General features: G+C 53.2%; 2 protein-coding genes across 8 annotated transcripts; one reads left to right on the top strand and one right to left on the bottom strand.

The window, feature by feature from the left end:
- The first annotated feature begins 1,670 nt into the window (after positions 1-1,670).
- On the top strand, positions 1,671-23,160 carry LOC149918820 (uncharacterized). 7 transcript variants are annotated; one of them, XM_090134573.1, is made up of 5 exons: positions 1,672-2,068; positions 5,194-5,322; positions 14,614-14,729; positions 21,309-21,380; positions 22,548-23,160. In XM_090134573.1, the coding sequence occupies exons 1-3, from the start codon at positions 1,941-1,943 to the stop codon at positions 14,660-14,662; spliced, it is 306 nt and encodes a 101-aa protein (XP_089990699.1). In that variant the 5' UTR covers positions 1,672-1,940; the 3' UTR covers positions 14,663-14,729; positions 21,309-21,380; positions 22,548-23,160. The 7 variants fall into 7 exon arrangements, with proteins under 7 accessions (XP_089990701.1, XP_089990702.1, XP_089990697.1 ...); XM_090134574.1 differs by having other exon boundaries at positions 22,545-23,160; XM_090134575.1 differs by lacking the exon at positions 21,309-21,380 and having other exon boundaries at positions 1,671-2,068.
- BCL2L11 (BCL2 like 11) lies at positions 16,995-25,231 on the bottom strand. The gene is made up of 3 exons (XM_031597834.2): positions 24,815-25,231; positions 22,123-22,235; positions 16,995-19,026 (listed from the first exon to the last, which is right to left on the bottom strand). Exons 1-3 carry the CDS (start codon positions 25,149-25,151, stop codon positions 18,937-18,939), a joined length of 540 nt encoding a protein of 179 aa, XP_031453694.1. The 5' UTR covers positions 25,152-25,231; the 3' UTR covers positions 16,995-18,936.

Raw genomic sequence — 25,231 nt, 5'->3', positions numbered from 1 at the left:
TTGCTTGCAGTGCATCGTAATCTGCTTCCATGAGGTCCTGTAGATGTCAGGAGATGAGCAGCCCGGAAGATGCCAGACTTGCTTTTCCTCCTGGGGCTCAGGTTGGAAGGGAAAGCAAGCCACCTGCCGTGCTGCTTGCATCTTGCCAAGTATGCTTTTCAAGAACTGACGTGATCCTTCAGTCTCATTCATGCCATTTTTCCCTCGCACAGAGCCTACAGTAGATCTCTTCTATGAGCATAAAGTTTCTTTGGGTCTGAACTGTTTTGCTTCAACTTCTCCACGATACACTCAATACTGCACTGTTTACATCTCTTTCCTTTTGTAACCTTTGTTCTGCAATTAGTCAGTTGCTGCTGAGAAAACACCTGCCTCCACTACGTTACGTTATGTCTGGGCAAGAACTGAAACTACTTACAGACAATTTAAATAATTGGGCATTCGTTTGTGTTTCCTTCATCACTGCTACAATTCCTGATGTATTTCCCCAGCGCGCTGGACTTGGAGCACGGCTGCTCTCTATTTGTTCTGGGCAGGCAAGGCACTTAATTTTTCATAAAACAGGTGGAGTTACTCCAATAAAAGCAGCCAGAGGTTGAATGATTACTTCTAGAAGAGCAGCCAGAGCCAAGTTGTTGGGCTGAAAGTTGAAGTTTGATCTCATTCTGCAGTGACCTTGATTCCCTTTTCTCCAAACCCTCACTTAGGGGAGCCAGAGGGTCTTAGGGAGGGGAGAAATGGATGAAGACAACTAAGAGTGCTTATGAAGAAAGCAAAAGATTTAAGAACACTTAAAGTTTGTAATTTTTTTTTCTAAAGAACCCCTGTGTAGTAACTGAGGTTTCAGTGGTTTTAAGATGTCCTGAAGCGAAGAGTTGCGTTCCAGCCATATTGAGCCCATGACAAATCCCATCTCCTTCCCCTTGTTTTTTAAAGCTGGTTGGAACTTTGGGCACCTATCACAGGAAAGTCGATGTTCTGTTCCAAGGGAGGTTAACTGATGTGATGGACAAAGCACAGAACTCAGAATAGCTGCCCTTGAGCTGCTCCCTGTGACCTGGGCTGCCTGTCTTCCAGCTCCTGCAGCTGGCTCTGGGTCAGAGCAGGGGCTGTAGAAGAAGATGAGTCTGATCACTGGGTGGAGCAGTGTGCACTGCAGGAAATCAGATGTGACCTGAAGGAAGTTCCTGCCTGGAGTGGTGGAGGAGATGGAGGATCTGCATTTGGGAGAGAGGGGAGCACCTGGCAATGCCTCAATGGTAGCTGAAAACAGACACATTAGGTTTTGGTTCTATAAAAAAGAAAATCAAAACCCACCTATTCCACAGGCACCTCCTTTGGTGTGTGAGTTAAATAAACCTCTGGGCTTCAGGATGGTTCTATACACTCCCAAATGGCCTCTGCCTGAGCCACCTGGGCAGTGGCAAAACTTCCACGAATGGGTAAATGTGCCAAGCCCAAGCTGTGCAGAGAACTCGAGGTGGATTTGAAATCTTAAGTGCATGGGCTGACTTGGGAAGGGGAAACTCTGGGAGCTGCTGCTTGGTTTTGGTTCTGCCTTATGTGCTCCTGTCTGGGGGAGGCTGACATCCTCTTCTGGCTTTACAAAAGTCTGATAGGTGCCTGTGAGAGGGTACTGTGTCACCGTCCTGTGGGATAAGTGAGGCTTTGGCTGGCGTTTGGCCACCAGCACAGGGCTGGCAGCTGCTTGTCCTGCTGCACCAAACCCAAAAAGCAAAGATTTGGGAGCTCAGCTGAGGAGAAGGAACGCAGGTGTTTGCGTGTCCAGCGTGATGCTGGCAGCGCAGCCGGGAGCTGCCTGCAGGAAGGCGGGCGCGTGGGTGTGCGTGTGTGCGAGCTGTGCGAAGCCGAGAGGCTTCCTGTTTCCTTTTTAAGCTTTTAACAGAATTTGAAAGCAGCCACCGCCGCGACCTGGACCAATGATCTGGGCAGAGCGCGGGGGGAGTTTCAGCTCAGCAGCTCTGGCGCCCGTTACGAACAGCGGCCTTCGCTCCTGGCCACGCGCAGCCCGCGCTCATCTCAGTGCCCGCTCCCCCGTCTGCCCAGGGTAAGGTGCTTCTTGCTGGCTTTATCAGACACTAAAAATGCTGAGCGTGGCTACTTTGTCTGCTAGGTGTTTTCTATTGCACTTGAACCCATTGATCTGCCGCGAAAATGTTTTCGGATCGTCTTTGCAACGCCTGTGGTTCTCGTGCTGCTGTGCGATGCTTGGGCTGGGCTCTGCCCTCGGCACGGGGTGAAGATAGTTTTGAGTGCTGTGTGTTGAAACTGCAAGCACTCTGCTCTGTGGATGCTGTGGAGAGGCGTGCTGGGGAGATGGATGATTGTGGAGGGGTGTGTTGGGGCTCTTTTCCTGACTGCATCTCACATCTGGCAGGACCAGGAGCGCAGTCTCAAGCTGTGGGTTGACACCTGTGGTGCCCAGGGGGGTTATTCTGCACCCACCAGCTCTTGTGCGTGGGCTTTGGGCAATGACAGGGATGTTCCTCACCCCAACCAGCTGCGTGCTGGCTGCTTTTGCTTTACTCACATCTGAATCCCTGCACGGTGGCAGAGCAGAACGCAGCGTCCCCAACCCTTGGTGCCACCCAGTGCCATCATGTGCGTGCCTTAGCCAAGGGGAAAGCTGTGCTCTGTCCCCTCCTGCCTCCCTGCGCCCATCCCCACTGCAGCAGGTTCCTTTTCAAAACCTGCCCGGCCCAATCGATGCCTCCTTCTTCCCCCCCCGAGTTCCCCTTTTTGGGTGGCGCGCCATTGCCCTGGCAGTTCTTCAGCAACAGTGACCTCTGTCGGCACCGCCGCCTGGCCCCGCTGCCACCCCGCTCCTCCTCACCGCGTTGGTGGAAGAGAGGGAAATCACCCGGTGGGACAGAAATCGGGGGAATCTCTCCATGAGAGAGAAGGGAAAAGAGCAGAAGGAGGGAGCACAAATATTGCCATCCGTTCCAGCACGCTGTGCCAATGCCCCAAAGTGCCACCGTGCTCCGGTGCCACCCATGTGTGCCAGTGAGATCAGGAGGAATGTCCCAGCACGGCGGCCGGGGAGTGACTCAGAAGCTCTTCAGGTCGCTGTGGTTTTTCTTTCATGGTTTAGCTGTGACTGAGCGCCTTGCTTCGTGCGCCGCGAGCAGGCAGGTGCTGGCACACCGGGCACCCGTGGTATTTTGGCCACCATGAGGGGCAGTAATGCACCCTCATTTTTTAAATTTCATTTCTTTCCCCCATGTTTTCTTCTCTTGGTTTTCCTCTTTCCCGAATTCTCTTCTCCAGGTCCTGTTTTATTTCTTCCCTCCGCGCAGCACAGCGTTCTCCCACCTCCTGCTGCACCCTGGGCACACTGCCAGCACTCCCTGGCTGCAAGCTTTCCACCAGCTTCTTCTTTTTTTTTTTTCTTCCCAAAAAGTCGAAGAAAAAATGAGAAAACCCCACCCCAAAAACCCAACCATCTCCTCTTAGCTGAAACCTCCATCTCTTCATTAAGTTCCCACCAAAGCACACCCCTGCACAGCAGAGGAGATCTGGGCTTTCTGCCCAAAGGGCTCCAGAAGCTCTGTCAGAAAAGCAGCTTTTTCCACGCAGCCCATGATGAAAGCAAGGCTTTTGCTTCAATTTTTGTTGTGATGTTTGGGGTGGGAGGCTCTTAGGGGCAGGCTGAGCATTGCCCAGCCCTCAGCCCATCCCCACGTGCTGCTCTGCTCTGCCTCCTCATGCCCACAGCGGCACCTTTCATCCCTAAAAGTGAAATTTCACTTTTTCTTGAGAAATCCCATGGAAACAGCCCAAACTTGGAAGGGATGGGAGGCTGCTGCTGCCCTCCCAGCATTCCATCCTGCTGCTGTCCATGGGATGAGCGAGTGACGCTTGTGGGGGTGACCTCTTGCACCTCCCACCTTTCTGGGATGATTTTAGGGCACAAAAGGTGCCACGCTTGGACACCTCTGGCAGCAGCTTCCAGGTTCACCCTGGGGCTTTCCCTCTGTCCCTCGAGCAGCAGCCAAGCTGGCCATGAAGCAGCACAGCACTTCCAGTGCGAGGCTCCGGCAGCCACATCTTGAAGCCATTAGCAGGGAGGGAGCTAACTCCTCTCGCTCCCTTTTTCCTTCTCGGGTGCTGTAGCAGCAGTGGAGCTGCTTGGGCAGCAAGTGCACGTTTCTGCAGCCACCAAGAGCCAAAGCTCATGGTGCGCACAGCTTGTTGGGCTGATGGCCAACAGCACATGCACCCAAAGTGCTGGAGTGCTGGGCTCCTCCTGCCTGGAGGTAGACGGGATTGGGATTTCTTCTTTTTTTTTTTTTTCTGCTTTCCTCTTCTGTACTTTTTAAAAAGAAATCCGTTTATCCCTACAAAGTCTGATCTCAGCAATTTTTCCTCCCCTTCGCTCCTGGCCTTTTAATAGGTCTTGTTTGGAATGGCAGAAAATACGATTCGCTCTTTAAAGAAGGAAGGAGCGCAAGAGTGAGAGCGATGCTGCCAAAAGCAATAGCACAGGGCTGCACTCACCCTGCAAGGGGAGCCCGGCTCCAGCCCTCCCCAGCCCCCTGGTTGTCCCTGGGGCCATCTCTGCCACCCTGGGGGACACGCAGGGCCTCTGTCCCTATCTCCTTCTCAGGGTTTTGCTGCAAACCCTCAGAAGCAAGACCTTTCCCAGGGCTTCCTAGGGCCTCTGCCTTCACTCCACGTGGGAGTTTTCCCACTGGATTTGAAAAACTGAAAGCCTTTGCCTGATTCCCATCCCCATTTCTGCCTCTTGCTCCCAGCTGGGCAGTCCCAGCCCGCAGTTTCCCATAGCGAAGTCACTTTCTGATGGGAAAAACCCCGCGTGCTTCCCAATGGTTGTAGCTGGCCAGCAGCCGTGGGAAAGCCGCCCCGATCCGCTCCTCCCTATAAACCCAGACAGGAGCTTGGGAAGGATGAGACAGATCCATACGGCATGAGACAGGGATGCTGCTGCCCTGGTGCAGCGAGCGGGGCTCTTCTGCATCCTCAACCCCTGTTATTTCCACGCACCTCCCCGATTGAAGCTAATCCATCCGTCACAGCGTCCCGCTGCTCACACCCGTGGAACACGCTGGCTGGCTGGTGTTAATTGCTGAAAGTTGCTTTGTGAAGGCAGCTCTCCTCGCACGGCATCCCGCATCCTATCCTGCTAAGGCAGGTGCGTTCCTCCTGCAGGGCCCCGGCTGGAGCAGGAGCACAGGAGATCTGTGGGGATGCCGGAGCGCAGCAGTGGGTTGGCACCGGCAGCCCCATGGAGCGTGAGCTGGGCCCGGAGGGCTTCTTCCCCCCGAGGAAATATCTCAGGTGAGTGGGATGCGGGAACCCAAGATGTGGAGCCGAGCTCTTGCCTTCTGCGTCTCTCAGCAGAGTGCAGATCTTCTGTTCTGCGGGAAACCGGAGTATTTTCGAGCCCGTGCTCTTACGGTAAATGAAACTGGGTCTGCACTCTCGGGGCCACGTGATGAGCGTTTTTGGTAATTCAGCTCCTGCTCGAACAAGGGGAGAGGGAAAACCCCAGGGAACAGAACGGCGGAGGCGAGAGGTGCTGCACCTCCCCAGGCGGCCAAAAATGAGTCAGCGGATTCGGCTGCGGGCCGCTTTCGTGGCCATCCCTCGGCGCGACCTTCCCACAGCCACGCAGGCTTTGCTTTGGGGCTGGAAGCACCGCTCCGTGTCCCCGCGTCCTGATTAACGCGGGCCGGGATTCCGCAGAGCCCTGAAGCCCCACTGCCCGCCCCGCGGGCCCGGGGTGACGCAGAGGGGCCAAACCTCGCAGGAGGAGCATCACCTTTTGGGGAACGCGGGCTGGGAAAACGGTGCTCCCGTTCCCTTACCTCCCTGCTCTTGGTTTTTACCGACAGGGATATTTGCAGACAGGGTTGTTTGCCGACGGGGTTATTTGCCGACGCTTCTGCTTTCTCGATGCACGCATTTTCTGATAGACGATTCGATGAGAAAGGGACGCTGCTGGAGATGCGCTTTCCTGGCAGCGGGGGGAGCCCGCGGGCCAAAGCCGGGCGGGGCGGGGGGGTACCGGGTCTGCCGGCGCTTTGCACTGAGCGGGCAGCGCTGCGGGACGGGGCTGCACCCGTGTGCGCTGCACGAAGCGCTGCGCTGCGCCGCGGCCGCCCGCGGGCGCTCGGTGTTTTCGCGGCGTGTTTTGCTGGCGGGTGTGAGAGGCTGGAGGGGCTCCAAAGCAAACATCGCTTACCCAGGGATAAACAATCCCTGTTGTATAACGGGCGGGAGCCTTTCTCCTTCCCACCGGGAGCCCGGCAAAGTCTCGGAGCTGCGAGCAAATAGTTTCCCCCCCAAACACACACACCCTTCCCCTCCCACCCTCTCCTCCCCGTTGCATTTTGGTTTGCAAAGCCGACGTCGCGGCTGGGGCAAACATCTCCAGATCTATGCGGGCGGTGCGTGGGTCCCGGCTGAGGGACACGGTTGGTTGGTTGGTTGGTTGGTGGGCACGGTGGGGATGGGCTGACAGTTGGACTGGATGATCCTAGCGATCTTTTCCAGCCGTATCCATCCCGTGATCTACCGCCCTAAGAGCTCAGGACGGGTTATCTTGAAGGGGATGGGGTGGCTTTGGGGGCCCCCCGCTCGCTCCCACTCGCTGGGCCCCCGCTGCTGCAAAATGGAGAAGCCGGGGAGCCCTCGGCACGGCCCCGCTCCCGGCACCGGCTCAGCGCAGCGCCGCACTATAATGGGATGTGGTTTGACCCCAAGTGGGAGGGTTTAGCCTTATATACCGTTTATTTGCATACACTTGTCTGAAATGAGTGTTTCAGGACACTTCGCCGGGGTTCGGCACTCCCAACACCCACCGGCGGCCGTTCCCGACGGGGCTCTGAGGCACCGTCTGGCTGTGCGTTATCTCCGAGCTCATCTCGCCCGGTGCAGGCGTGGGTGCAGCCGTGCCCTCCACCCGCACACAGCACCCCGCCTCGGCTGCGGCGCCCCGGGGTGCCTCTGGCTTCGAGGGGTGGCTGCGAAGGTGCGGCTTTTCCTCCACTTTTCGGCTGATTTTCTGCTTTAGACGCTGTGTATCAGCCCGGCGATAGGCACTCCGTGTGTGTCAGTAGGAATGCGTACAGCCTGATGTGTATTTACGTGAAAGTAAGGGCTTGCACACACCGCTGGGCGGCAAGGCGAGGCTGGAGCGTGCTGCCCGGCTGATCCCTGCCGTAATTTGTGCTCTGAAAGCTGGGGGTGTTTCTGCGCTTAGATCTCCTAATGACTCAGAAATGAGGGAAAGGGCTTTGCTTGAAAGGAAGCGCTGGGCTGAGAGCACTGCTGCTGGAGCAGCACCTCCCCGGAACGCCGGGGAAGGGGCACACGCTGGGTTTGCACAACCCAAGAGGACTCCAACACCTTGTTGTCCGTGTTCCATTGTGCGCCTCGCTTTTAGGGGACGGAATGTAAGGAAAGGGCACTGCAGGGAGAGGTGAGGTCACCGTCCCTGGGGGTGCTGCAGAACCGTGGGGAAGTGGCCCTGAGGGACGTGGGCAGTGAGCACGGTGGGGGCGGGCTGGGGTTGGACTTGGTGACCTTTTCCAGGCTTAATGGTTCTCTGATTCTAATTCCTCACCTGCTGATGGCCCCGATGGCCCCTCGCCTGCCTTTGGGGAGAGGAGAGAGCAGCAAAAAGCTGTCCAGATCCACAGCCACAAGCCTCGCTAAATATCAGGGACCTCACAAACAGCCCCCCGTGTCTCCTCACGGCAACGCCGAAGGTGTTTAAAATCTCGATATTTTTATGCCAATGCTCATCGTAAAACCACAAGCTGCTTCTCAGTTTTGTTTTCAGCTGGCTTTGATGAGACGATTGGCATCTCGCGGCTGAGCTGCGCGGCGATGCTCGAGGCGCCCGGCTGTCGCGCCGTACCTGGGGACATTTCCCCAGTGCCCCGTGCCACCCCGCAGGGCTGGGGATGTTATTTCCTATGTACTTCACAGCCGGGATTTCCCACTCACCCTCGCCCAGAAAGCGGCGTTTTTGCTTCTCCCTGGGTTCCACTTTCATTCGATGCACTGCAGCAGTGAATAGCCCTCGACATTTTGCTGCAGGGCTCGAGTGTTAGCTCTTTTTCAGCTTGCTTGTCGTGGAGGCAATTGCTCAGCCCCCATAGAAGTCCCAGGGTGGGTTTCCACACGGCTCCTGCTGGTAGAGCAGCAGTAGCAGCCCCATCCCTCCCCACCATCGTGTGGTGTGAATTACAAAAGAGCAAGATGAGCTCATTCCCGAGTGCAGGCTGTTTTCTCCCACTCTGCCCCTGCCCTCTCCAGCAGCAGCCGAGCCCCGGGCCCACCTCTGCCCAGAGCCACTGAAAATGGCTGTCTGAATCTGTCCGAAATTCTGCTTTCTTCAAATGTGGTCAGCTGCGCAGTAAAAGCGTTCCGTGCAGCCCACTTTCAGGACACTCTTTGGTGTTTCACTCTTTCCACATGAGTCAAACTAGAAGGATTTTGCAAACCTCACCGCACAGGTGCCCTCCCTTCTCTGAGCTGTGAATACCAGCGTGGCTGACGGGCCGTGCGGCCCAGCAGTGGATGAGTCAAAGGACGCCGCGCTCCGACCCAACCCGTTGTAGCCATCTTTTGGCTCCCCGCTTCCAAGCAGGACGTGGGGAGCTCCCTGCATAGGGATGAGGTCAACGGGGCACGGGGCAGCCTGCTGCTCGGCTTCCGACCCTCAGTGCGTGCTCTGCTCCGGGCTGGGAGCCTGGGACGTGGGTTTGTCCCACGCTGCCATCCCTTACTGCTGATAAATAGAGGAAGGATCAGCCCGAAAGGCGCCGTGCTGCGCGTAGTCACAGGAAGTGCAGACGGCGTCAGGAGACCCGCGGCACGCTTATTTTTCACTCCATTTCAGTGCATAAAAACCCGCTGGCGGGGGCTACCGGACCCCCCGGCACGGCCCACGTGTGCCAGGGATGCGGGGCCGCCGGCGGGGGGCTCGGGGGGCCGGGAGCTCGGCGTGCGCGGGGTGGTGGCGGTGGGGTCTCCCAGCAGAGCCCCCCGGGACGGCAGGGCCGCGCGGTGCCCCTCAGCAGAGGGGCTGAAATTGTGGCCGTCGCCCCTCGTCCAGCAGCCGCCTCTGCCTCCAGCCCTTTCGCGGAAACCGTTGTGGGCTCGGGCGAGCGGGAGGCGGCGAGGCGGCGGCGGCAGGGCCAGGAAGGGGAGCGGGGTTTCGGCATGTGTCATGCCCCCCGCCCGCCGTGGGTGGCTGGGTGGAAAAACCCCGGCGCTGGGCGGCCGTTCGGGGCACGGGGACGGCTGGGAATGCGGCCCCTCGCTCCCGCTGACTCCGTGCCACGTGGGGCCCGGCCGCGCTCCCTTCCCGCCCAGCACGGCAGCGTTCGTTCGGCCGTGGGCAGCAGCACGAAATGGCGGTGCTGAGCCCCTCTCCAGGCCGGCCGTGTGGACGTGCCGGGGCCCGCAGCTCACGGGACGCATTCGGCAGCACGGCAACCGGCCCTCCTCGGCGTGACTTTCATTTTATTTTTAAATACCTTGATTCTGCGGTATTAATTTGCTTTTTGGTTTCGATATTAATACTGAATACGCGCCGGGTCGGCGGCGTTTGTTTTCGGTGGTAAATAAGAGTTCAAGTGATTTAATGGCTCCGACGCCGGGCTGGAAAGGCTGTGGGGGGGATCGTTGAGGCCGTGTGTGCTGCCCCAGCGCCTCCTGCCTCCAGCGAGACCCTGACAGCAGCACGGGAATGGGACGCCTTGCGTTTTGGAGGAAAAACACTGGGAAATGGCGCCGTGCCGGCCCTGCCCGTGCTGTGGCATCCAGAGGGGCCGCTATGCCAGGCCGGAGCTGCAGGCAGGCCGCCTGCCTTGTTTGGAGAGGAGATCTAAGCTGAGAGTGATTTTGGGGTTAAATCTGCCCTTTTTCTCGTTGTGCCACAGCCGGCCTCGTGCTGTATTCACCACTGTACTGTAGCTGAAAGGCTGCAAACAGTTTTGGGAACAAGATGTCTGCCTAAAGCATGACAGAATTGGCCACAAATTGCAGATGTGACTGATAACAAAAGCCAACAACATAAAATATGTAGAAAAACAACGCGTTAAAGGCGACGAGACCACTGAAGGGCTTTTTTGTGTGTTTTCTAACCAGGTCTCTGGCGACAGGGGTGAAAACACACGAAGAGAGAAACATCAGCTGCTCCCTTGTTAATATCTGACAAGCAAAGGTGCACGGGCAGCAGTGCTGGTGGCTGCCAGCCCTTTCCCCAAGCCCTCGGGTTCTGCTGGTGCTTTGTGGGGAGATGGCACTTTGCTTTGCAATGCCCATCCCTGCATTGGGCCGGTCGGTGCTGGGCACAGCGATGCTTTTTGGGGGCTGTCTGCCAGGCTGCTTTCTCTCTGCAAAGACCTCAATCTCACAGCAACATTTTCGTAGTGAATGCTATGAATCGTTTCAGCCCCGTGGAGCAGAGTGAGGGGGAAAGCAAAACCTGGGTGCCGTGATGCGGGAGGGTTTTTCAGCCTCGCAGCACAGCTACCTGCTGGAGGGGAGTTTCCTTTGTTTTAATAAATCAGGTTGAGCGCAGAAATTAGGATGAGGTTTTTGTTTTTGTTCTACTTATTTAATCTTTGTTTTTTATAAATAAATACAAATAAGTCAAACTGAAACTTGATGGCTTTGGTGATAATAAAAGAGCAGCCCTGGGGAAATTTTCTTCATTAACATGTTCTTTCACAGCCCACACTCGGGTTTCGGTAGGAAAACTGCTTAACCTTTTCAGCAGTAGCAGCAGCAGACGCTTTTTAAAGCCCAGAAGCACTGAAATGCTGTGTTCGTGGCTCGAAGCTGGCTGTGCATCGCCGGGGCTTTGCTCTGATTTGGGGTGTGTAAGCAGGGCACAAACCCTGCTGCCTTCACCCACCGCCCGGCACAGCGCAGCTCCTGCATCCCTGCAGCACCAGCGGGCTGTTGAACCTCCTTGCTGTTTTCCATGAGAATAAAAAGGGCTGTGAAAAACCAAATCTGCTCTCGGCACACAGCCTTGCATTGCATTGCTTGGTTTCTGTGGCTTTTCTCCTTTTTCCCTGCCTATCAGTGCCGTGCATATGGATGGGATGCAGGCGAGCCGAGCATCACCCTGGGGCCAGGTTTGGGTTTCGTCTCTCCAGATCCTCCTGCTCAGGGCATGCAGGAGCATAGTGCCAGCAATGGCTTGGTGTCCCAGCCCTGTGTTTGTATTTCTGGGGGGTGAGTGTGAGCCTGGCACCCCTGCTCTATTAGCTCTGGGAGCAGACTTTATTCCCAGCCACCTTTTCCCTTTTCCCATGCCAACTGCTTTCTCTGGGCAGCAAAACAGAAAAAAAAAAAACCCAAAAAACAAACCCAAGGAAAGTTTACAAAATATTTTAAAATGTCTTTTTTTTTCCTTGTTTTTTTTCTTCTTTTCTTTTTTTTTTTTTTTTTTTTTTGCAGGGCAGATCTATGCTCTACCAGCTCCCTTAACACCATACGAGTTTTTAGTATTTGCAGCTCACTTCCTGTATGAGGTTAGTTTGTTTATCATAAAAACCTATTTTTAAACCCATTTCTGCCAATAAGTAATTTGAATGCTGATGCTCACTCGTAGCGTTCCCCGGCTGGCAGCAGTGCTTGGCGGCCACCTCACTCCCTGTCGGTACGGTGGTGGCTTTTCTTGAGGGATGCACCCAAGGAGATGCCCTGAGCACATCCAGCACCGTGTTCAGGTGTTCAGTTGAGGACCTGCTCCCAGATCTGATCTCTAAAACTGGTTTTAGAGAGATTGGGGCAGCAGTGTTCTCCTTGGGCTTCACAGCATTCAACAACTCGCAGATTTAGACCATCTTTTCTGAGCAACCTTGGATATTGGGTACATCCCTGTGCTACCGAGACCACTCTCCATCACCTTCAGGCACCATCAGCAGTCCACCACCTGAATCCCGAGGTCAGGGCTAGACCCAGCACTACCAGCTGAGCTTAGAAACCCATCTTTCGTTTGGGAGGAATAAGGTCGTGTCCCTCTGCTCACATTTTTGCAGCCGTCTCCTCGCCGCGATGCTGTGCCGCAGCCCCATGACCCAGCGCTGGGCTGGGAGTCCCAAGGGAGCAGGAAGGATGCGTGCTGCCAGCTTCTGTCTTATGGAAAAAAAAAAAAAAGCAAAAAAAAAAGCAAAAAAAAAATCCAACCATTTATTTTCACCTTTCTCCAGGCTGAGCCCAGCGCCAACACAGATGTGCAAACCGGAGCCAATTAGAGCAGCGTCGGCAGCGCCGGTGCACGGCTGGGGAGGTGGCATTTTGCTGCCTGCCATGTCCTGCCCCCCTTCGGGAGCTGACATAGCATCGCCTTCAAACATTTTCTCCCTAATTAAACCGATGCCTTTGTCAAAAAGTTTCCATTCGGTGTGTGATGTCAGGAATCACACCGAGAGAAATCGTGGTTTAATTAGCGGCAGCCCAACGCGGCCGGGCAGCAAAGGCTCCCCCGTGCACTCCCGACAACATTAAAATATGAGCCCATCAAAATACCGGGCAGGAGAAACTCCCACCCTATTCCTTCGGTGCTGGTGGGATTTGTGTGTCCTTGGGCTGAAGCTGCTGGGAAATTTTGGCTCAGGACAGTGCTGCTGGGGAAAGCAGAGGAGCGTGAGCTGGATAGCTTTTGTGCTGGCACTGGGACTCTCAGGAGTCCAGCAATAGAAAGAAATTGGTTTTGTCACAACATACAGATGCAGCCAGTCCCACCACATCCGTACAGATCCAGGACCTGTTGGGAAAGTGCTGGGGAAAGTTGGGAAATCCTGCCTAGTGGCCAGGGCTCCAGGGTGCCCATCCGTGGCGATATCAGAGTGCCCAGGGCTCAAATGTCCTAGAACCCGTGTAAGAAATGTAAGAAAACCCACTGGAAACAGTGACCTTTGTTGCAATATGAAAATCAGATGCAAAGCTTGGTGGGTATTTTTAGCTGTTTTAGGCTGAACAGGTGTTTGAAAGGTCAGATGCGAGTCATTGGAAAAAAATATAGTGAGGGTATGGCAGGATGGCTCTGCCGCTCCCCTGGTGCTGGATGGCCCTAAACCCTTTCGTCCTCATTTCTGGGGCATGGAGCTTGGGCCAGGCTTTGTATTTGTTCTATGGCACCCTAAGGATGCTCAGCGCTGTACCTCCTACCTGCATAGACTGTCTTTGGAATGAGACACTTGGTTTTATAGGTTAATATATTTTAAAAAAAGAAGAAAATTAATCCCAGGTAGAAATCCAGCACAAATCCAGCCATAATGAATGGATTTGGAGTTCTTTATTAACACAGAGCAGCTTGATGCCATAGTGTGAGGGTGAGGGCAGGAGGAGCCCCTCATCTGCCCATCAATAGGGTGGCTCTTCTCCACCTGTTCCTGGTTTAGAATGGCTTCCTTCCACGTAGCATAGCCCACTGTTATCCTCGGGGCAGTCATTACTGGATTTCAGTTGTCCCACATCAACAAGACCAGGTATATTGTGAGTAGGTTCAGCTGAAAGAGGTTAAGAGCTGATCTACGTGTGGCCACGAGCCATGCGCGTGGCTTTTCACATGATCAAACTGTTGGGTTTGTTGTTTTTTGTTTTTTGTTTTTTTTTCCCTTTTCAAGGAATAAAGGAAGTTTGTCATCATTCAAACAAACAGAAAATGGATGGTGGTTTTAATTTGTCACTGAAGCAAGATTTTTGAGAAAGAGCTGGTCTTTTGGAGAGGGAGCAGACGACACGTCCTTGGTGGACCTGGGAAATGGTCAACGTGGGCTATGGCCAACTGGGACCTGCTTGTGTCCAACCCAGGCCATGGCCACCATTGCATCAGCCATGGCAAGCCAGAATGGGGTTGTGGCCAATATGGGCTGAGTCTGCCATGGGCCTGGCCATAGCCTACCTAGATGTGGCCAGAGCCTTCCTGGGCCAGGCTGGTGGCCACGGGCAGAAACCAGCTGGGACTCTCACCATTGTGGGATGCCACCGGGGAGCATTTCCCTTCCCTGTTGTCTCACCGAGGTCGTGGGGTTCAGGCTGAGCTCCTTCCAAAATGAGTCACAGCAAAGACAGAGGGGGAACCATCAGCAAACAACTTGCCTGCACAGGTCACTCTGGCTTGGTCCTGTCTCCAGCTCGTGGCCAAAGGCCCTGTTAGTTAGCTTCCAAAACTCATGGAATTTTCCCCAAAATGAGAGGCGAGATATCAATCCCAGAGGGGTCAGGGCTGTCACCCAAATCCTCCCTTATCATCCCAGTCCTGCCATATTCCTGAACGGGACCAAAAATCCCCAGGCAGATGGTTTGGCCTTGGCTGGGCAATACGGGCATTGTTGAGTTAAAGAAGCCCCTAAAATAGCACCTGAAACCTATAAACTTCCCTTTCAAGAACTTCTGTAATTTGAAACAAGCACAAGAAAAAAAAAAAAAAGAAAAAAAAAAACAATCCAGAAATTTTGTTGTTTGTCAAGGTCGGGGTGGGCTTTTGGTTTTCTTTCATATATTTCAGCAGGAGCCTCTCACAGGGCAGGGGTTCCTGGGCACATTTCTCTCTGATTTATTCCTTCCCCACTTTTTCTTCTTTCCTTTCAGCTGTCAGCATCACAGTGCTGAGCCAAAGCTTCCCGGCGGTGCGCAATGAGCAGCAGGGAACTGTGGTGGTTAAAGAAAGACAGCCTTCCAAGAGCCCAGTGGGATCGTGATGAGAGGTTGGAGATCTTTTTTATTATTATTTCTTTTTGTCCTTCATTATCTTTTTATAAAACGAAACGCACTTAAAGGTTTTTGGAGAGTTGAAAAGAGGAGGTAGATGAAGGGAACAGCAATATCTTGGCCATGATGGGTTGGTGGTTGGAGTGGATCGTCGTCGTGGTCTCTCCAACCTTATTATTTTATGATGTTCAAAAGTAAGTCCTCCTTGACTCTGAACAGCTTAAAAACAAAACAAGACACAAACAAACAGGGAAGTGCAGCTGCCTCTGCAGAAACAAGCCCTGCTCTCGCCTCACCACCGTGACTCATGGCCAGGGCTAAATTCCCAGCAAAGGGAGGTGTGCTAATCCTCAACGAGTGGCTTGGGTGCTGCATTCAGGGAGCAAACAGCAAAGAGGTGCACACAGACACACATCTGTGTGCTTGGCTTCTTGTTTCTGCCATCCCCTGCTGCTGATCTCCAGGAGCCCCACGTTCACCTCGTGGCTGCTCCTTTTGTGCTGAGAGCCCCACACGAGCCAGCGCAGCAAAATAATTGTTCCAAACCACAGCTGATGCTATCAGTTATCTGCCAGCTATTATCTGTGGTGAAATAAAGGCAAAGCGAGCAATTGCTTGGGTAGATGGCACAGGGCAAGGAGCCATCCTGCCCCTTGTGCTCTTTCACCATCACCAAGTGTGAAGGGGATCCGGCCATAAGACATTGGGGAGGGCTTAGAATTGAGGACAGAAAAGGGAGGGAGGGCCAATGCAAGGGAAGGCAGGACGGTGGTATCAACAAGCAGATTGTGAGGATGAATACAAAACAAAATAAAGAAAAGCCCTCCCAGAACTCTAGTAGCTCATTAAGGAAGCCTAAACAACCCAGGAAAAGAAGAAAAAAGAATTCAAAAAGCAAGCCCTGTAAAACCCTACTGAATTAAATGCATGAACAGATCACTGCCTTGCTCTTCTCAGCTGTGGGCACCTGAAATCACCAACAATCTCCTTGCAGAGGGTCGATCCAGAAGCCCCCAAAGAAAGCACCACTCGTGACAAGTAGTCAAATAGTTGAAGGTTTTATTCATATAAAACTCATATTAAGAACATAAAAGATTGCATCTTAAAAAAAAAAAAACAAAAACAAAAAAAAACAAAAACAAAAAAGATCTGCAATTATTTACAGCAGTATTGCACAAGTAAAGTGGCAATTACCCTGTCCAAAATTCATCAGTGCAAAACACAAGTAAGCCAGGGAAATTGCAATAAAAATGCTACATATGCTGGGTCCTATGAAACGAGTTAGTGATTAATTGGGACATCAGTGTGCACTCCGGTTGTACCTGATGCTAAAGCTGGGACGTCCTGGGTCCTTGGCTGAGACAGAAGAGAATGTGGTTTTAAAGACGAGAGGACCAAAATCGTGGTGGAGAAGCCAAAGTTCCCCTGAATTTTACTAATGCTGTAATCTCGGAGGTGCCTAAATCCCTATGGGAGTGCAGGATTTAGGCACTTAAACCAATCATCCACGTTGGCTGTGCTGAATCCAGCGGGCAGCGCTGGGAGGTCCATCACTCATGTGGTCCATCCACACCGCAGACCTGGGGCAGGAGGAGAGAGGGGCAGACAGAACCTCGACAGGAATTTAAATAAGCAGGAAATAAATAGACATCGTTTCTACAAGTTACAGCATGATGGAACAGTAGAGTGCATTGATTACACAGGGGGAAAAAAAAATAAAATAAAATAAAGGAGGAGGGGGGGAATCTACAGTATTTACCAAAGTTTAACTCTAAAAAAAGTTCAGGGAAAAGAAACAGGATTTTTTTTTTTTTTTTTTTTTTGATTACTTATAAGCTGTACAAAACTTACATGAGAGAATGGAAAGAGAATACATTGCACGCAGATATTTGGCTCAGATGATGAAAATAATACGGTGCCCTATTCTAATAAATAGTCAGGTATTTACAGTTACCAACTGAGAGGCGTAACGCGTGGCGTGAGACCATCCAGCACACCGGGGCTCTCTGCAACCACTGAACTTCATGGAATCATTCTGGCAGAACAGAGAGCACAGGTGACGTTGGGCTTAAAACGACCCAAATCCATCAGTGAACACTGCTGAAGTGAGTTTAACTGTTGATTTAAAACCATCATTCTTCTTTTTTTTTCCCAGACATTAAAAAGAAAACAAACAAACAAAAATAAACAATTCTCACAACCCTACAGGAACTAAGCCTGGTTTTCTTTTCTTTTTTTTTTTTTTTTTTTTTTGGAGCTACTTTTTCCTCTGTCTGCATTCTGGCTTGGGCTGCTTCACATCCAGCCAGATGGTGTCAATCCCTTGCGTTCTTCCCCTTCTTTTTTTTTCTTTTTTTTCCTCCCCAGCATAGAGCCAGGAGGACAGGGCAAAGTGCTGGGTGCTGGCCAGCCTTCTTTGGTGTGTTCCATGGGACGCAGGACCAGAAAAAGCTAAAATTGCTCCACTCTCCTTCCAACGAGTGCAATCAGGGGCACGCAGCCCCACGCCAACGGGTCATCGCCTCCCAGCCGGTGCAAAGAGGTCAGACTGTACACAGCTCTTCTAACATAGGAACACTGATCTTCACACAGTGGCACGCAGAACAGTTTCTCCTGACGTGCATATTGCAATGCGGTAGGAAAAACCGCTATCATAGGGCCGGGTTTGCTGCTTCTTCTTCTTCTTCTATGGTGCTGGTGAAACCAGAACTAACTGCAGCATTTGGAAGGTGATTTTAGGACCATCCGCACCAGCTGGAGGAAAGGGGACAGTTCTGAAGGTGAGAGGAGGAGTACGTTTGTGCATAGAAACGCAGGCGGTCGAAGCAACGACGCGCCCCAAAAAGCACTGGCTGTGCAGAAGCTTCCCGTGTGAGATGAACCAGAGATGATGGCAGGGTCTCCGTTAGCTGGGACACACACCCACGTGGTGACCTTCTCGAGACACGTGGCAGGGTCTCCAGATGGGAGGAGAGAAAGGGCAGCGTCCTGGGACGTCAAACACCTGCTGAGGTCTTCAGAGGTGGAAGGAGGAGATGTGCCACGAGGAGAAGACCTGCCCAAGGCTAGCAGGGTGCAACCCCACATTCCATGATGAGTTGTTACCATCTGAACAGCGTGCACAAGCAAGTCTGCGTCCTTCAGCGCTGCACGGCTCCTCATTCAGCTGGATCCCATCACAGGAACCTTCAGGGTTTTCATCCCCTTGCTCCTCGCCTGCAGACGGTGGACTTCTCCCATCACCCTGGTCCAGTCCAAACAGAGGATCCCAGAAAACATCCAGTGTGCCAAAAACCCTCCTGGGTTTAACAGCAACACGCTAACCATGCCTTTAGAACAGTTCCTGGAGTCGCACAGCAGGACCTGTCGCTGGGTGCAAAACTGCAGTGGTTTGGGAACTGTTTTAACCTGCCTCCAAGGACATCTTATTGCTGACTTACTCAGTCACCGATATTATATATTATAATATTATACAATACGTAAGCATTTTCACACGTCTTATAGAAAGAATTTCTAAAAAGGCAACCTGGTGGATTGTTTTTTGTTTGGTTGGTTGGTTGTGATATCTTGGACCCTGGGAATCTGACAGCTAAAGTCTTGAAATTCAGAATTTAAAATAAAAAATGAGGAAAAAAAAAACAAAACCAAAACTAAAAAACCAGTCAGCAGGAAATAGGCTATTCGCATGACGCAAACGAAGTTGGATTTGGGGTAGCATTAGGTATTTACACGTAAAAGAAGTGCTGATTAAAATCCCTCTGCCCTTCTTCCATCCTCATCCTCTTTGGCAGGCAGGAGGAGGCGACAGCGCTGCGGCCAGGGCGCGTCCAATGCTCCCTGCAACACCTGCAGCACAAATAAGGCAGCTCTGCAGATCAGCTGAATCTGGAAGGTCTTGGGGAGTATCCAAGACGAGCTGACTGATTTCCAGAAACGACGACCAAACATCGTCACTGAGGACTTTTCTCTGAGACAATTAAAAAAACAATAATTAAAAAATGAGAGAAACACAGTAAACACCACTCTCAGATAAAATCTAGCTTTGGAGCATCCTGGCAGGTCCACGTGGGAAATCCACACTCCTCCGGCCACCACACTCCCAGGCCAGGGGGGGCAGCTTGGAAGCTCCAAGCTCTGGCATTGGCTCTTCTCCACTGGTTTTTGGAAGAAGCCATCGAGTCCCAGCAGCCCACACGGCCGGCGTCACTGCATCCTCCAGATGAGGCGGATGATGTAATGCAGGAGGCGCAGAATCACCACCTGGGGGTTTCCAGCGTGGTTATCCAAGAAACCCTAGGAGGGAAACGGGGGGCAGAAAGTAAGAAAGTGACTTGAATTCCCAGTTATTGTGAGTTGAACATCTCCCGCACGTGAGGAAGGAGAAGGTGAGCCTGGCATCTTCCTTACTGCAACTCTGAGCTTTCTCCCCATTGCTGCCACTACGAGGAAAGGTCTACATTTACCTACTGAGCTTGCTTCAAGGGGTTCGGTACAGATGAGAGCACCAAGTTTGCCCCAAGGGGTGGCCAAAATGCACTGATGCTTGTTATTTGTCACCGCCAAGGAGATGCAGAGGGAGAAAACACAAAAACAAAATCAAGGCAACTCAACTCAGTGACATCCAACACTTCAGTACTGGAGAAGCCACCGCCGGCATCCCAACCAGCACCAAACCAAGACTGCTGCAAGATGACCAGTTCCCTGTCCCCAGCCTCAGGGATTGGTATTGTCCCCCAGCACATCCATAAAATGGGCTCAATTCAAGTTCACTGAAGCCAACCCAAGATTTCTTCTGAGCAGAAGATGATGCAACACAAATAGGGCAAATACCCCAACGCTTTCAAGCGAGGCTGAGCACCCAGTTCTCAGCTCTTGCTAACACTGGAGACTGTGAGATTTCACAAACTGGAAATGATGCATTTTTAGGATTTTACCAAGAAGTAAACCCAGACTCCTTTCATGTTGGCTTTTGATGAAAAGCTTTATAGTCCTCAGTGGACCAATGCTGCCCACTCCCAGCCACATCTACTGCGAAGGCTCAGGGAGGACATCACGCTGACTCCCTCACCTGGGTGTGGGATGCACGTAATGCTGCTTGAGTCTGCAGTGTGGAAGCAAGCAGTAAGCCCTGCTAGGAGAAGCAGGGAGGTAATGATAATAATAATACAAAACCCATCTAGAAATGAAGACCTGCAGCAGGAAGGGCAGCGGTAGCAGAGATGGGTTCCCGCTGATGGTGATAGTCATGGCTTCAGCTCTACTGGCTCTGGGAGCAACCACTGCAGCTGAGCACTCCTCCTTTGAGCACAGGACCAGTAACATTCAAAAAGCATTTACTTTTGGGGTCCTTTTTCCCACCCCCAACCCCAACAGCAAAACAGAAGTCCCAGCACCACCACCTCTGGTTTCCCACGCTGTCAGAACACGGTGCAGTTTGGACTATATTTAGTGCAGCAGCACCATGTCTGTACATGCCCTGCAGGCAGAAATCACACTGCTTACACCGGTATGCAAACTCCTCTTGCAGGCACAGGGGCACACAGAGTGCACTGTCCCCCCCAGAGGATGCTCAAGCATCCCACAGCCAGGTGGAGAAGGGTGAGCAGTGCATTTTAGCTCACCGTGCATCTGCTGTGTGTGGAGCTGGGCTTCGAGGCAGGAGAGCACAGCGGCCGCTCCCGCTTGCTCAAACTCTTTGTCAAGGTGGATCGATGCTGAATTACCCAATTCTCTGTGTTGTTTTTGCCCTGGGGAGCTTTTAAGGGCAGACAGAACACAGCCAGGCTGTTTTTGGGGACCCTTCCTGGCATCCCAGTCAGGTTCTTGTCCCAGGGCCCCCAGCTGGGCACGCTGGGGCAGAGGAGCAGCACCGACCCGTCCAACAGCCCTGACCTGTCTGGCAAGCACCCTTTTGGCACTGCTGAGTTCCCCATTTCCACCCATGCTCAAAGGGCAAGCTCGAATGAACCTGCTGCGATTGGAGGCTGATGGCAACACGGGCTGCCAGCAAAACTTCATGTTTATCCCTTCCCTGGTGCTGTCCTGTCGATCCAGCTCCGCAAGCGTGAGCTTCTTCAACAGCAAGCTGCTCACAGAAGGAAAAGACAACTTTTCAGGGAGCGATAGCCAAGCACGCAGGGGACAATAAATCCACAGCAATTACTTAAATGCTCTGAAAGCTGCTTGGTTCTGGATGCAACAGACAAGAGGAATTCATCAGACTAATTAAGCCTGCGGGAAGCGATACTACTTTGCCCTTGCATTCCCCAACGAGCCCTGCTGCAGCCCTCACCCACGTGAGCAGCAGGAAGGGAAAACAAGAGCAAATCCACGAGGGAAGCTGCTGACTCCAGAGCAGGGGAAAAACATACGAATTCAAAAAGAATGAGCTGGTGAGAGAGCAGAGGCAGGGGTGGATGTGGGGCAGCACCAGGACAGGCACCCATTCTGGGGAGAGCTTCTGCCGTGCAGACTCTGGACACAGTGAGGAAGTGACTCATGAGCCAGGGGGATGAATAAAGATGTGGGCAGTCAGCACATCATCACACACGTCTCCTGCCTCCTCTTTCCCACAGGTGAGCCAAAGGAAGGGGAGAAGGACTAGAAACCACATGTACAAACATGCAGCTGCGAACAATGGATGAGAGGCAAGTTATCAGCTAACGCTGCTCTTCTGATAATTGCTGTTACCTCATCTCTTTGTGCTGACTTTTTTTTTTTGTGCATGTTAGTACCGCTCATTTTTGTTGAATCACTTCAAGGTGAGATTTTACAGCCTCACAAACTTACAGCCTTACAGATCTAGTGGGCACAGTGGGTCAACGGTTGGACTGGACGATCCAAGTGGTCTCCTCCAACCTTAGTGATTCTATGAAACACACAGTTTTTGAAGGAGCTTTTACTGAATTCTTCTAGGAGAAATAAGCTACCAGAGCAGGCTTGTGCCTGTTGCTATACTTTGATACCGGTGACTCTTTGCAGCAGCAATCCCCTTAAAACAGCAGCGCTGGTAGCCAAGAGCTGCCAGCCACTCAGCGCAGCTCCTTGCAACGCCACCCCAACAACACACATCTACACCTGAGCTCTGCTTGCCTTACATGGTTCCCTCCTCATCACCAGTTCACTGCTAACCCAGAGACAGGTGGTGCTTTAGTGGCTCTCAGTACCATGAATGAAGCCACGACACCCAAAAATCTCCGGTCCCAACTCGAAAGGTGATGCTGAGTATATTGCATGACGCGGCGGCAGCAGACGACAGCCACCCGCGCATCCTTTTCTACATTTGAGTGAACAAAACACTTGCCACAGAGCTAGTTTCCAGATATGATTAAGCTTTTCCCTTTTAGAGAATGTGCGTAAAGAAATGGAAAGTAAAAATAAGAAAATTACCCTTCTTGGACAATAGGAGGCATTGAATTCATCCCCGATGCGCCGCAGCTCCTGTGCAATCCATATTTCTGGTTGTATTTCTTCTGCAAGTGAGTGAGATCGCCACCTGGAAGCTGCACAGAGCAAAAACAGAATGTTGGAAACAGGAACAACTCGGAAAGCAAATGCTCCATTAAACCTGGGAAGAATGCAACCGAGACTGGCCGTGTGATGTGCATGCTGCAGGCTTGTACCAGTATTGGCTTTGTGTTATTATTAGGCTTTTATTCATTATTATAAGCAGCTTCTTCCCTAGCAAAATCCTATTTTCCCCTTTTCTAAACATAATGATTTCTCACAGGGCAAAGCAGCAACTCCTTCTCTAACCTTAAAAAAACTTCAGTCCTGATAATTTGATCTAATTCTCACATTTCTTCCCCCAGCAGCGGAGGCATCCAACGAGACAAGGAGCATGGTCGTTTCTGCCGCGCTAAGAAGAAAGCCACAATTGGACAAAGTGCACTCAGAGCAAACTTCAGGACTTTTCATCCCCACGATGGGGCTGGAAGGCTCTGCTCTTCAGTATTATGTTCCAGCACTTCAGCAGAAAATAAACCAGGCGCAAGAAAATGGCACTGGCTTATAAAAGGAGAAAAAAAAAAAAGAGCTAATATATCAGTTATACTGAATATAGAGCACTAAGCCCTTCAGTCTCCATTTTAAGCTCCTGAGCACATGATAAAACCACGGTACTAGCCACCAAATATTGGAGGGGAAATGAGCAACCCCCGGTGCGGCACCTGTGCCCCCTCCTGCCAAGGAAAGCTCAGATTTGAGCAAGAAACACAGCCTAAAAATTGGAAGAAAAAAGTAATAAGAAATAGAAAACAACAAAAGAAAACACTGCACACACACACACCCCTCAAAAAAAAAAAAAAAAAAAAGAAAACCAGCACTCAAAACAAAACAGAGCATTTCACAAACTTGGCACCCAAGCTCAAAAGGACTCGCGAGGGAATACAAATAGCTTCCAATCTCTAAATATTCAAAGGATTAGTAGGGCAGTTAAAAAAAAAAAAAAAATTTTGAAAAAAAAAAAAAATATTAAATAAGAAGTCTGGCTCTGACCCGACTGGAAAATGCATTTCGGAGCCAAGCTGACACGGCTTGGCTCGGGGAGCTGTTTTGTTTTCACACTGTAGTAGCGCAGGAGCGGTGCCCGCTGCCTTCCCGGGACAGCCCCGTGCTATTTCTTGCCCTGGTCGCTGAATGAAGTGCAGCATGAGAGCAGAACCCACGCAGGAGCCCAAAGGCACCACGCAGGACACGGCCCTGCAGCACAGCCCGCCCGCCGGGACGCGTGGCTGAGAGTGAAATCGGGCTGAGGTTTTCAGAAAGGACTTTCTGCGGCGCTGCCGGATCGCAATATCAAAAGCGTCCAGTCATAATTGCAGAGAGGCAGGGGAACTCTCAGAGCGTGGCCACAGTCATAGCGGGAGCCAAGGGCAGGCAGCCCATGTTGTGTGAGCCATGTGGATGGGTGCTCTGCACACCTCTGGGCTGCGCCAACAGCGGGACCGCGGCCGCCAGTAATGGGTAATACAGGCTGCTGGGGATGGGTCATCAATTGAGTAGGTGGTGGGTGCCTCAGCCGTGGGGACACACGAGGTCTGAGCATCTCAGCAAGCGGCCACGATGGTCCCTTCCAATTCCAACAGCTCTACGGTTTTATGATTTTTTTTTTCTGTTCCTCCTCTAACCGTGCCAAAGCGAAGTCTGTAGCCTAAAGCCCAGGAGACGTCTGCCAAGTTTCCCTGCCCAATGTCACCCGTGGAGCAGGAGCTGCCACCTCCACCCACACCCAGCCCTGAGAAGCAGCGTGGCACGAGGATGATGCAAAGCAACACCGCCGTGCCCACACTCACAGGTAGAAACCAAACCACCCTCCGTAACGCAAATCCCCTTCAACACAACCACGGGTCAGGCGGGCAGAAAGGAGCACCCAGCCCATAGCACACCAACACACACCTCCACCACTTTAAGGCTTCCTCACTGCGCCCAGAGGATTTCCCCCTTTTCCACGCAGGGCTGAGACGAAACCACTCCTCTCCCCTCCGCGCCTCACCCGAACTCGGCGAGGACTGGAGGACGGCACGGCCGTGCTGCTCACGCACATCCAGCCGCCTCCCCCTGCTCGCTGCCGGCCGACGGGAAGCGCACACCGCGCGGAGCACGGCGACGTCCCGCGGGCACGGGGAGAGCTGACCCGCACAAGCCAACAAACCCACGGGTCTGCTCGCACCGAGAGCCAAACATCCGCCGGAGATTCCTCGGGCAGCAGCAGCAGACAGCTGGCTGCGGGGCTCGGCTGACATTCTTCGGGCACTCCCACGGCCGGCCGCCTCCAGGCACGGCTCGGCACGGCGCGGCTCGGCTCTCGGTGCCCGGGGCAGAGCGGCGGGCGCCGTCCGGGCGGTGCCGCGCGAGCGGCTGGTTGTGAAACTCGCGGCGAGCCGTAAGGACGGCAGTAAGGTCAGAAAACCTTTCCTAAGGGCACGTTACAGTCAGCGCTGCAGCTGTAACCACAGACCTTCACCACGAGGGAAAAAAAAACAACAAAGCAAAGCAAAGCAAACGGCACCGCGCGGCCAGACGCGCCCGGCCGGCCGCCATCCCCGCAGCGCTACCTGCCGCCGCCCCGCCCGGCACTCACCCATGGCGCTCAGGTAGTGGCTGACGGCCTGGCACGGCGGGCTGGGGGTCTGCGTGGCCTTATCGCAGCTCATGGGCGCGGGGCTGCGCTCGGCCTCGAAGGAGAAGTACCCGCTGGAGGAGCGCGGCAGCAGCGGGGACCTCCGCACGAAGAAGAAGAGCGGCGAGCGGATGGCGAACGGGCCGGGGCTGCCGGGCGAGGCGGGCCGGGCGGCGCCGGGCAGCGCGGCGGGGGCTCCGGGCCGCAGCGGGACGGCCGGGCCCGGCCCCTCTCCCGGCGGCAGCCGCCCGGCCCGGCGGTCGCGGGGCGCCTTCGCCTCGGGGGGCTGCTTGGCCATGGGCTGCGCCTGCGGGCGGAGCGGAGCGCTGAGCGGCGGGAGCCGGCCCTGCCCGCCCCTTCCTCCTCCTCCTCCTCCTC

Source organism: Phasianus colchicus, chromosome 2 (genome assembly GCF_987193195.1).
Source record: "Phasianus colchicus chromosome 2, bPhaCol1.hap1.1, whole genome shotgun sequence".
Taxonomy (NCBI): Eukaryota; Metazoa; Chordata; class Aves; order Galliformes; family Phasianidae; genus Phasianus; species Phasianus colchicus.
The sequence above is the reverse complement of the archived record's forward strand: the minus strand, read 5'-3'. Positions and strand labels throughout refer to the sequence as shown.

Bases quoted from the DNA above. Each gene is read 5' to 3' on its own strand.
- BCL2L11 (XM_031597834.2), bottom strand. From the start codon at position 25,151: ATGGCCAAGCAGCCCCCCGAGGCGAAGGCGCCCCGCGACCGCCGGGCC. The intron at 22,236-24,814 runs GTGAGTGCCGGG...TGCTCTGTGCAG, and splicing joins CCACTACCTGAGCGCCATGG to CTTCCAGGTGGCGATCTCAC. The intron at 19,027-22,122 runs GTAATTTTCTTA...TTTCCCTCCTAG, and splicing joins CCTCCTATTGTCCAAGAAGG to GGTTTCTTGGATAACCACGC.
- LOC149918820 (XM_090134575.1), top strand. From the start codon at position 1,941: ATGATCTGGGCAGAGCGCGGGGGGAGTTTCAGCTCAGCAGCTCTGGCG. The intron at 2,069-5,193 runs GTAAGGTGCTTC...TTCCTCCTGCAG, and splicing joins CGCTCCCCCGTCTGCCCAGG to GGCCCCGGCTGGAGCAGGAG. The intron at 5,323-14,613 runs GTGAGTGGGATG...CTTTCCTTTCAG, and splicing joins CCCCCGAGGAAATATCTCAG to CTGTCAGCATCACAGTGCTG.